Source organism: Coenobita brevimanus, chromosome 30 (genome assembly GCF_032717465.1).
Source record: "Coenobita brevimanus isolate Jiangsu-jjx chromosome 30, ASM3271746v2, whole genome shotgun sequence".
Classification (NCBI taxonomy): domain Eukaryota; kingdom Metazoa; phylum Arthropoda; class Malacostraca; order Decapoda; family Coenobitidae; genus Coenobita; species Coenobita brevimanus.
The window spans coordinates 27,440,952-27,452,832 of NC_136983.1; the positions used below are offsets into that span (position 1 = coordinate 27,440,952).

Consider the following 11,881-nt stretch of genomic DNA (forward strand, 5'->3'; position numbering starts at 1 on the left):
GAACACCACTGTTGATAGGCCTAAGAGAAGAACGATGGACGTCTATAACAGCAGCTATAGAACGACCAGAAAGGAAGCTATACATGAAGGCATAGATAGAAGGATAGAAACCATAAGAGGGCAGTTTGGAAATTAAAGGATTATACCACACTCGATCGACAGCCTTTGAGATGTCAAGTGCAATGGCAAAGCTTTCGCCAAAGTCCCGAAAGGAGGATGGTCAGGCGTCTGAAAGGTGGGTGGGAAGATCGCCAGTGGAGCGTCCTTGGTGGAACCCATACTGACAATCAGAAAGAAGGTTGTGATAGGAAAAATGCTTTGAAATTTTTCTTTTAAGAAATGACTCAAAAACTTCAGAGACACAGGATGTTAAAGCAACTGGACGATAGTTACAGGGTTAGGAATGGTCACCCTTCTTTGAGACTGGCTGAATGAGAGCAAACTTCCAACAAGAGGGAAAGGTAAAAGCTGATAGACAAAGGCGGAAGAGTTTACCTAGGCATGATGTAAGCACAGAAGCACAGTTCTTGAGGACAACAGGAGGGACTCCATCAGGACCATATGCCTTGTTAGTATCGAGGTCAGTGATGGCAGAAAATACATCAGCTGAAGAAATTTGAATGTCAGTCATGAGGAAGTCTGAGGGGGGAAGTGATGGAGGAACAGCAGTGGAATCATCTAAGGTGGAATTGGAGGAGAGTGTCTGAACGAAGATGTCTGCTTTATCAGTAGAAGAAATAGCCACAGAGCCATCAGAGTAGAAAAGAGGAGGGAAGGATGATGAGACAAAATTGTTAGAACGGTTTTTGGCAAGGTGCCAGAAGGAGTGGGAAGAATTCGAGTTGGAGGGTAGAGAGCATTTAGTACCGAGGGAATTATTTTTAACAGAGTGAAGAACAGACTTAGCTTGACTCCGGGCAGAAACATAAAAATGATGTGATTCAGGGGTGAGTTGGCTCTGGTACCTTTTATAGGCCCTCTCCTTGTTGTGGACAGCATTAGAACAAGCGTGATTAAACCAAGGCTTTCTTGCATTAGTCATAGGATATGAGAAGGGAATGTATGCTTCCATGCCTAAGAGAATAACCTCCGTAATGCACAAGGCACACTCAGATGGCTCCCGGCCATGGAAGCAATAATAATTCCAAGGAAAATCAAAGAAGTACTGCCTAAGGGCCTCCCAATCTGCTGCTCCAAAGTACCACAGTCGACGTTCCTTTAGAGGGTCCACAGGCCGTACCGGAGTGATAGAACAGGTTAAGGTAATAAGGTTGTGATCGGAGGAGCCCAACGGAGAGGAAAGATTACCAGGTTGTTAGCAGAAGGATTAATTGTAGGGAAGAGGTCAAGTATGTTGGAGCTGTCTCCAAGGTGGTCAGGGATATGGGTAGGGTGCTGTGCAAGCCGCTCTAGGTTCACCAGGTTGGCCAGTGAAAGGAGAGGAGAGCCAAAGGTGGTGGTGAACATTTAAATCTCCTAGAATTGAGATTTCAGAGAAAGAAGAAATGGATAGAATGTGTTCCATCGTAGAAGTAAGATAATCGAAGAATTTTTCATAGTCAGTAGAATTAGGAGATAAGTAAAGATTGCAGATATGTTTAGTCAGAGAATGACAGGAAAGCCGAAGCCTGAGAGTAAAGAATTCAGAATAATCAAGTTCAGGAACACGAAAACAAGATAAGTCGTTGCGTTCATATTCACAAAGGCCACCTTTGGTTTATGAAATGAGTAAAGAGAAAGTAGGAGGATACGGAAAAGGGTTTGTTATCAGTTGCCTCAAACCCAAGAATAATCTCCTGACGTCTCTCACCCATTTCCTGGAGAACTCTGTATATAGTACCCTGAAGGACATGATATCAACGTCTCCTCACACCATCTTACATGTTAATATCAAGTAAGTCAGTAATCGGAGTCATTTGTTAACCCTCTTTTTACCTATTTTATTAATTTGTATCTGACCATTCTCTACTATCACGATCTTTTACGGTACACGCACATAAACCTATCGCCAGAGTAACAAAATATTACTTCTGAATTTGCCATCATTGTGGGTTACCGTGCAGTCGCTAGGTTTATGTGATAAGCGGATTTCTATACGTTTATTTAAGATGGAATGGAGGTGGTATAATCGAAATCAGATTCAGCTGACAGCCGACAAAAATTGAGATCCATTCCTGAGCTGACCACACAGTCTGTGGGCAGGGTTTCTTTACCCTAATATTGTTCACACATGGAACTTTAACAGCAACCTAGATTTCTAATTCGACGGTTGCGTATCGGAGTCTGAAGGAATGTTTGTGGGGTACTTTCCTCATCAGTTGCGTCTGGGCAGTAAATTTTAAAAATTGTCCCATACCATAAAATATGTCCGATCATACTAGATCATTTCTGACACCAGACATTGGGTCATTTCCATTTTGCCTATTCCAGTTCTGATCCAATTCCGATAAAATAAGAATTCGTCATTTCCAATTTAGTTCCATTCCTTTTTAAGAAGAAACATTAATTCAGGTTTAATTCAAATAATGTCTTCTGCAGATCCAGTTCAATTCACTTCATTAAAAAAAACTCAATTCAAATGTTAATTCATGAAGGTGCTCTTTATTTCTATTCCTCTTGTTTTAACATCTCATGAGACGCATGGTTTTAAAATAATAATTACAGCTGTAGTAACTGTTTTTGATATTGTATTGAGGCAACGAAGGAAGACATACCAATATGCAACATAAAATTACTTTTCGAGTATAAAGTAAAATGAGATACAGGTCAACAAATCCAAGCACAGAATCCTAAAGAGCATGGCATTTCATCTTTTTTGCACTGAAAAAATAATACCAAGGTAGCACGGCTATTCCGGAACATATCTGCAAGACTGCAAATGCATACAAATTATAAACTTATTTTTTTCTAAAAAATTATCTCAGATGGCTTTTATGAAATAAACTCTAAAATTACACTTTTCAGTAGTAGTGCAGTATGACAAACGATATAAGCATTACCTGTTTCATACAAAATGCAACATAGTGTATGGTGACTACAATAATACTGAGTATACTCTCTGGAACTGAACTGAGTTATCGGATAAAATCTGGGCCCAGCAACAACTCGGCCATATGGCGGAAAAAAAAAAAAATCTGAATTGAAACAAAATCAATATCTCCTTCACGAATAAAGAAAAGGAAAAGGGAAATAAAATAAATGAACAAATATCATTCTGTTATGCAAGGTTAAACCAAATATACCAGTCAGGGAGCCAGAGGCTCCTCCAAGCATCAAGGACAGACAGTTGGTACCATCTGCCCTACTTTGTCTGTGAAGAAACCTATGACTAGGACACTCAGCCAACAAGTGACAGACTGTAAAGGGAACAAGGCAATCATCACAATACGACTGAGTCCCACCACACAACAGGAACCCATGAGTAAGCCGTGAGTGCCCAACGTGAAGGCGGGCAATAGTCATTTCCAATCGCCGGCGTATGGAAGAGAGAACCCTTGGCAAAACCGTCCTCTGAAAAATCTCCTCTAATTTACTGTGAACTACGGCATCCCACTGTCTATGCCAACAAGTACGAATCGCAGACTTCAAGGAAAGTGTCATACCGGAAACAAGAAGCAGGTAGTCATCGAGAAATGTATCATTAGTAGTAGTAGTTGCGGTCTGGCTGAACAGCCCCGTTTAGCTTTAGTTAATGTATCCGCCCTCTCATTGCCCTCCACACTAACATGCACAGGAACCCAACAAAGCTGGACAAGCTTACCATGTCTCTGAATCAGGAAAAGCCACTCATGAACTGCAAAGACCAGAGGATGAGCTGTATTAAAGGACTCAAGGGCCAAAACGGCGCTTTGAGAATCACTAAAAACCGTAAGAGAAGCCTCCTCGCGTGCTAAAATCAACTGAGGAGGTAAAATGACGACAGTCAATTCCGTAGTAAAAATAAAGTAAACTAGGGGAAGACTTCCTCCCCTCACTAAATTTGGGAACATCACTTCCAGTGGATATTGTCTGATCATTATAATTCATTCCAAACGGTTATCACTTAAATTGCACCTAAATCCTAAACACAGATATTAAGTTGAAAAATATTTACAGGTAGATCACATTATAACTATACTTTGATGTTGCACAAAAAGCAAATATTGATAGTGTTTACTTACAGTCGCTAATGCAGAGAACCATGTCAACATTTTTATCGTTGCTGCCAGATTCTTAAAAAAAAATAATAATAATAATAACTGATATATTTTGGAGATGTTATGCTAAATTTACTTGAAATGGGCAAGCTAATATTTATGAATATTTTTCATTTTTTCTTGGAAACTTGAATATAGAACAGACAAACTGAAGAATGATTTAAAAAAGTGAATAATTCACTGACAATATTACACACACACACACACACACACACACACACACACACACACACACAAATTAACCCCAGATAGGAAGACGTCCCTTCTGACCTCGGGATAGGAAGACCTGTGCCAATTGGATACACTGAAGGAAAATAATATTAAAAAATATACAAAGATGTTTTATGCAGAACTAAGGAAATACAAATGTAACTCCTGTGGAGACCAGATGATTAGGAATTATTAAAACTGAGCTAAAATAATTACATCTATAAATTACTTTAAAAAAATAGTGAAGGAAAAAAGTACTATTGACTTATTCTCTTCCTGAGATGCACATACATGTAACTGAGCAAAAAAACTACCTAAACCTATATATCTAATACCTAAATATCACACAGTCGGCCTGCCAACCCTGGGTTCCACAGAAAACTGGGTGCCTGGCATCAATGGAAACAGGTAATAAATATATACACCGTTACCCTTAAATCATTCAATCAGTGTGTCAGGCTCTTGTTGTGGGTCCCTGTGTGGTGCAATGATGGCCGTCACACCACCACTAGGGTCACTGGTACACTCAGTCAGTGTCACATCACCCTCACTAACATCACTGGTTTCTGTGTCACTCTGGGTTTTGGTGTTGTGTCAACAGTCCTGCTGAACTCCTCCGACTTCACATACTCTGCCAGCTCTTCGTCTGACAGGTATCTTGTTCGTTTGGGCCCATGATTACAGACCTGTATATAACATTTCCTAATTACCCATTATTTCGGCCACCACTGACCCCATTACAGGGTCACTGCTACACTAGGTCAATTTCCCACCACCCACAATAACAATCAAGGGTTTCTGTGTCACTCAGGGGTTCTAATGTGATGCCAACAGTCCTCTTGAAATACTCCAGCTTCAGAATATTCTGCCAGCTCTGTGTGGGAGAGCTACCTAGCTCGTTTTGCCTCCATTACCTACACAAATACTCTAAAAAACAAAGAAAACTATATATACTACTTTATACTGCATATAGTGGGACATGTTACATGCATGTACACTCATTATTGCTAATCTCTGACCAGAGAGTTAGCCAAAGTCGTGGTTAGGCGTAGGCTACACAATCAGACACGCTCAGCCATCGTTCCCGAAAGGTTTAGTGCATCAATGAACAATTTTCTAAGCATCAGTGAAACACTTTCGCTTCACATGTTATATTACGTTTTCAATTACTATATATGCAGCTTAAGAAACAGACATGTAAGTTGGGTATAGCTGCTATTTTTTAGTGTGCAGAGAGTGTGTGATATCTGACATTCATGCTGTGTTTTATTAATCTATTTATTATGTCACTGACGTATTTCTTGAGGCGAGCCTTAAACCGAATTGTTGATAGGTGATAGCGGAGAAATATCCACGACTACCACAGCAGCACACACACACACACACACACACACACACACACACACACACACACACACACACACACACACACACACACACACACACACACACACACACACACACACACACGTATATATGTGTGTGTGTGTGATACAAGTATATGCACCAACTTCTCAGAGCTCAGATGAAGAAATTGAAACATTCTATGATGACATATCCCAGATTATGGAAGAAGAAAAGACCACCTATACTATAATCATGGGAGACTTCAATGCAAAAGTTGGAAAATCAAAAAATGGAGAAGCATGTATGGGAAAATTTGGAGTGGGAGAAAGGAACGAAAGAGGCGAATTGTTGGTAAACTTTGCAGAAATGTTTAACATGAGAATAATGAACACATTCTTTCACAAAAGAACGGGGAGAAAGTGGACCTGGAGAAGCCCAAATGGAGAAACAAAGAATGAAATCGACTTCATTATAGCAAATAAGAATAATACAATCACAAACGTCACAGTTATCAACAAAGTAAATATTGGAAGTGACCATAGAATGGTGGGTTGCACAGCAAGATTCAATTTCAAAAGTGAAAGAAAGAAGATGATTAAAGACAAAAAGATATGCCCAATAAAAGTCAGCGAAAACAAAGCAGCTTTTCAGTTGGAAATAAGGAACAGATTTCAGGCTCTCAGTAATGCTGAATGTGACATTGATGAGTTGAATGACAGACTAACAAAAGTCCTAAAATAATCAGCAGAGGTAGTAGGAAAAGCTAATACAACCAAAGCCGGGAAGTATTCAGAGAAGTGACAATGTGGAGGACAAAGTTTACGTAGCATTAGAGGAAGAAGCAGTCAGTAATGATGATCAGGTAATGTCGCCAAAAAAGGTCAGGTATGTTGATGTGTTAGGGAGTGAAACAATGGTTATGTTGCCTATTTTGCTGTTTGAAAACCAATATACTCTCGTCCTACATATAAATTCGTACCAAATAAATAAATAAATACCATTTATGAGTGGTGTGGAATAGTTACCCTCCCATAGAATGCATTTTCTTTGGAGCCAGCCTAACAGAAAACCCAGTAAGGTATGGAGTACTGCTACCTGTATCGAGTATTTTAAACCTCAGGTGAGCGATTTCTCTATTAATTTTTAATGTTTCTCACCAAAACCGGAGGTTTAAGCCAAAAAAAATTGTTTTCCAAAATTGGTCGGGACTGGGGGGAGTCAGTTGTGGAAAATCGGTCGGGATGGGGTGGGTTAATGAGACTCAGCTGTCTGAGGCAACTGACAGCAAACCCTTTTCTGTATCCTCCTACTTTCTCTATACTCATTTTAAAGCCAAAGGTGGCTGTAATGTATATGTACTATTGGCCACAGAAGTTTCGTTCCTCTCATTGTGGGCGATTTGATGAATGTGGCAACGTTGCATTCTCCCCCTCTACACCCCCTCCCTCCACCCGTCTCCCCAGATAGCTTCTGAGGTTTATGAACCGCGTTGTGAAGCACCTGAACGTCCGAGTTTACTGCATGTTACTCGATATGATGGGCATGATATATTATGCCTGTTGCTAATGAAAATTTGCGTGTTTCATGACTGTAGTCATTTTTGCGGGAGTTATTAGAATGTATAAATGTGTCATGCCATTTGTACCAAATCACAGTAGTAATACCAAATACTAAAGCATCTGGCGTTATTTCCGACATTCTTCCAGTGTTATTAATGACTACACTCTTATAATCTGCTTAGGCCGACCAGTGCTACGAACAAGTTAAGGAAATGTTTTTTTTTTTTTTCTCATCTATTCATTCATTTATGAATTCATTAATATCGAAAGAGTGAGAGCAACAAATTTAAAATAGAAATTAAGAATACACAAAAGTCTGTCAAAGTGATAAACACTTTAGAAACTGGCAACATCCAAGGGTGAACATACTAGATGAAGTAATATTTTAATAAAAATTAAAGAAGATTACCCGACAGAACACTGACAACCAGATAATTAGATTGTGTCGATAATATAGGTGATATGGCAGCCCTATCACAATCTAGGGCTCAGCCATAAAATCCCTCGTTACGACAGTAAAATCGGTGTAATCTTTAACCTTTCTTCCATCTTGCGTTTCTCTGTAATACCAGTATCCACTAGAATAAGACCACTGATGAGGAGGGATCCAGTAATGAAGACATTATGTGAACGGATGTGTCACTCAGAACGCATGTATGAAAAATAAAGAAACGGCATCAGAAGTGTGACTGTAAAAAAGCATAATAATACGGCGCCGTCTAACAGGGGTGGAGGATGAAAAGGCTCACATAGGAAATGATGAAAGGCAAATAAAAAGTGAACACTGATGAGTATGAAATACTCTACAGACAAAAGAAGAGACTGAGCGACGACAATAACATGTCGAAGGACAAGGATAGACGTGGAAAGGCAAGGTGAGAAGGCGAAGGATAGGAAGACTGAAACCAAGTATATAAATGATATATGAGTAAATATTTGTCGGTAGTAATAATCATTCTATTTGTTATATATATTACTGTATGCAGTTTTACAAAAGGAAAGGCAAGGTGAGAAGGCGATGGATAGGAAGACGGAAACCAAGTATATAAATGATCTATGGGTAAGTATTTGTCCGTAGTAATAGTCAGTATATTTGTAACATATATTACTGTATACAGTTTGACAAAAGGAAAGGCAAGGTGAGAAGGCGAAGGATAGTTAGATTGAAGCCATGTATATAAAAGATAAATGGATATTGTCCGTACTAATAGTCATAATATTTGTAACATATTACCGTATATAGTTAAAAAGATATATGGGTAAACTATAATGAAATAACTAAGCATCATTTACTCTGCGTTATTTCTTCGCATCTGTATATTTGTCCGTAGTAGTAGTCAGCGTATCTACCTATAACCCATATTACTGTAAACGGTTTGATAAAAATAAACGAGGAAAGAAAGTGAGAAGGGGAAGGATTGGCAGACTGAAATTATATATATATATATATATATATATATATATATATATATATATATATATATATATAGGGAAATATAATCAAATTAGTAAACATTTACTCTGAATTATTTCATCATATTTATATATTTGTCCGTAGTAGTATTATTGTATCTATAACATTACTGTATTGTGTTTTTTTTAAAAAGGTAACCATTATGCATATATATATATATATATATATATATATATATATATATATATATATATATATATATATACAGAGAGAGAGAGAGAGAGAGAGAGAGAGAGAGAGAGAGAGAGAGAGAGAGAAGGGGGGTGGTGGAAGAAGAAAAACAAATTACCGAGAGAAACAATGATAGAGAGAAACTATAAAATTATCCGGTAACTAAGTCAGAGGCAGCTCATGACAAATGACTATGTTTATGAAACAAATGTAGATAAACATTTTATTTTCCCAAATATACTGTATTATGGAAGATTATTCAGTTATGTATTCCAGTTAACATAATATGGCACGCATCGTGCATGAAAACCAGTGAATCATCGTCACTAAGCTACATGTCAATGTAATAAGGAAAAATATGTAATACATAGTGTTTATTTTATAGTTATTACAACATGAAGTGACATTTTCCCTGCAAGGAGAACCTGAAAAGAGAACATATATATATTGTTTCCAATTTTGACCCGATACCTTTGGTTATTTACGCACGTTCATACATGTGTAAAAGGTCATGCATTTCATTTCATATATTCACAGGACAATCCTTAACTTCTCCCACCCGGTAAATAAATAAACTTAAATGATATTGATACAGTCAGGTAACCAAACATGGTTACAATAAAAGTTTCAACCTGTTCAAAATTAAATCTAATATTTAGTCCACCCTCCATCGCATTCTATTACATCTTGCAATCGCTGTGGCATAGATGAAACATCATTATATATGATGTGTGCATTGCGTCTGAATGTCTCCCACTCAGCCCTGCTGTGATCCAGTAACTGGCGGGAGGTTCTCTCCTGGCCAGGCACCCATGAATTAACAATGCTTCCCCATACATTTTCTATAGGGTTGAGGTCACATCCCCTGCTAGGCCATTCCAGAAGCTCTAGATGTCGTTGCTCCTCAAACCAGCATCTGACAATTCTCGCTGTGTGGATGGGCGAATTATCCTAGGAATGGAGAGAAAACAGGACAGGTTAACGATTGTCTTACAGTGTTCACACGTGACCGGTAAAGTTCATTGCTACTGCTTGTAGGCAATGATTAAGAATAACTCCAGTAAAAAATCATCAATCGTTTAGTATAATGAATTTAGTAAGAGCCATTAAATACCCAAATGGTTGTCAAACTGGTCTTGAAATTACGATGAGACAGTTCATATGAATAGGACCCCGATGCACTTATTTTTTATCATGAAAAAGTGTTTAATTGTAAAAGTTACTAATAGTATATGGCATATATATTTACTATAAACAACAAACACACACACCTGCATATAGATGATCTGCTCAGGAAAAGGCAGGGCAAAACTTCGTACACTAGGCAGCATTACCTCTTCCAGGATCTCTATGTATTTTTCAAAGTTGAACCTCCCGTCTATTTCTGCCATTTCTCCAATTCCATAGAGGTGTATCCAACCCCACACATTGGCCGTCACATGGCCACTTCTGGCCACCTCGTAGATGTTGCGCCTGTTATACCTAGTGCCGTTTACCCTCCAACAGTGAAGTCGGCCATGGGTTGACGAAGAAAATGACTTCTCATCTGAGAAGATAACTCGGCCCTAGAATGATAAATCTTTGTCAACGTGCTGGTGAGCAAAGCGAAGCCTGGCCTCACGATGTCTATCGTCAAGTAGCCCTTTCACTGCAGGAGTTCGGTGATGATGTCCTGTTTCGTGAAGTCGCCTCCTAACAGTTTCTGCAGACACATTCATATGCAGCCTTTCCTGGATAGCAACTGCGTTGGTGAAAGGATCGTTTTCAACTTCGCTAATTATTTGTCTGTCCTCTTGAGGGGTGGTTTTTCTCGGTGCTGCACACCTAGGGCGATCTAGTAGACAGGCAGATTCCTCCCATCTTTGAATCCACCGTCGCACAGTTGGCTTAGATAAACCGAGGTGTGCTGCTATCTCTGCTCCAGTGTGGCCTGCTTCCTTCATGCCAATAATTTGGCCTCGCTTTGCTAACTTGTCTGGAGGTGGATCCATTGCTTAAGGTTGTCATTTCCTGGCGGTGGTGCAACGGGTTATGAGAACAAAACCGTGCCATGAGATATCAGAACACCTCGGATTCTGAGGAGTAAATCCTGGAGGGAGGGGAGGGGGAGGAAGATGTGGATAAACGCCTTCCTTACAGATGGTTCGGAGAATTCGGCACTTAACAATTTGAATTCTTCCTTCCCCCCCCCCTCTCTCTCTCTCTCTCTCCCTATATATAGATAGATATATATATATATATATATATATATATATATATATATATATATATATATATATATATATATTTATTTATTTATGTATATATGTTTAATGGTGTGTATTATTTTTTTAAACAGTATACAGTAATATATGTTATAGATATAATGATACTACTACGGAAAAATATATAAATATGATGAAATAATTCAGAGTTAACGATGTTAACTTACTTGATGATACTTCCCAATATATCATTATTTTATATACCTGGTTTCCGTCTTCCTATCCATCGCCTTCTCACCTTGCCTTTCCTTTTGTAAAACTGTATACAGTAATATATGTTACAAATATACTGACTATTACTACGGACAAATACTTACCCATAGATCATTTATATACTTGGTTTCCGTCTTCCTATCCTTCGCCTTCTCACCTTGCCTTTCCTTTTGTAAAACTGCATACAGTAATATATATTACAAATAGAATGACTATTACTACCGACAAATATTTACTCATATATCATTTATATACTTGGTTTCAGTCTTCCTATCCTTCGCCTTCTCACCTTGCCTTTCCACGTCTATCCTTGTCCTTCGACATGTTATTGTCGTCGCTCAGTCTCTTCTTTTGTCTGTAGAGTATTTCATACTCATCAGTGTTCACTTTTTATTTGCCTTTCATCATTTCCTATGTGAGCCTTTTCATCCTCCACCCCTGTTAGAC

At 38.6% G+C, this 11,881-nt stretch overlaps 1 protein-coding gene across 1 annotated transcript; it reads right to left on the reverse strand.

Moving 5' to 3' along the window:
* Positions 1–10,522: 10,522 nt before the first annotated feature.
* Positions 10,523–10,948, reverse strand: LOC145395266 (uncharacterized). The gene has a single exon (XM_080268947.1). It carries the CDS (start codon positions 10,946–10,948, stop codon positions 10,523–10,525), a length of 426 nt encoding a protein of 141 aa, XP_080125073.1.
* Positions 10,949–11,881: the final 933 nt, after the last annotated feature.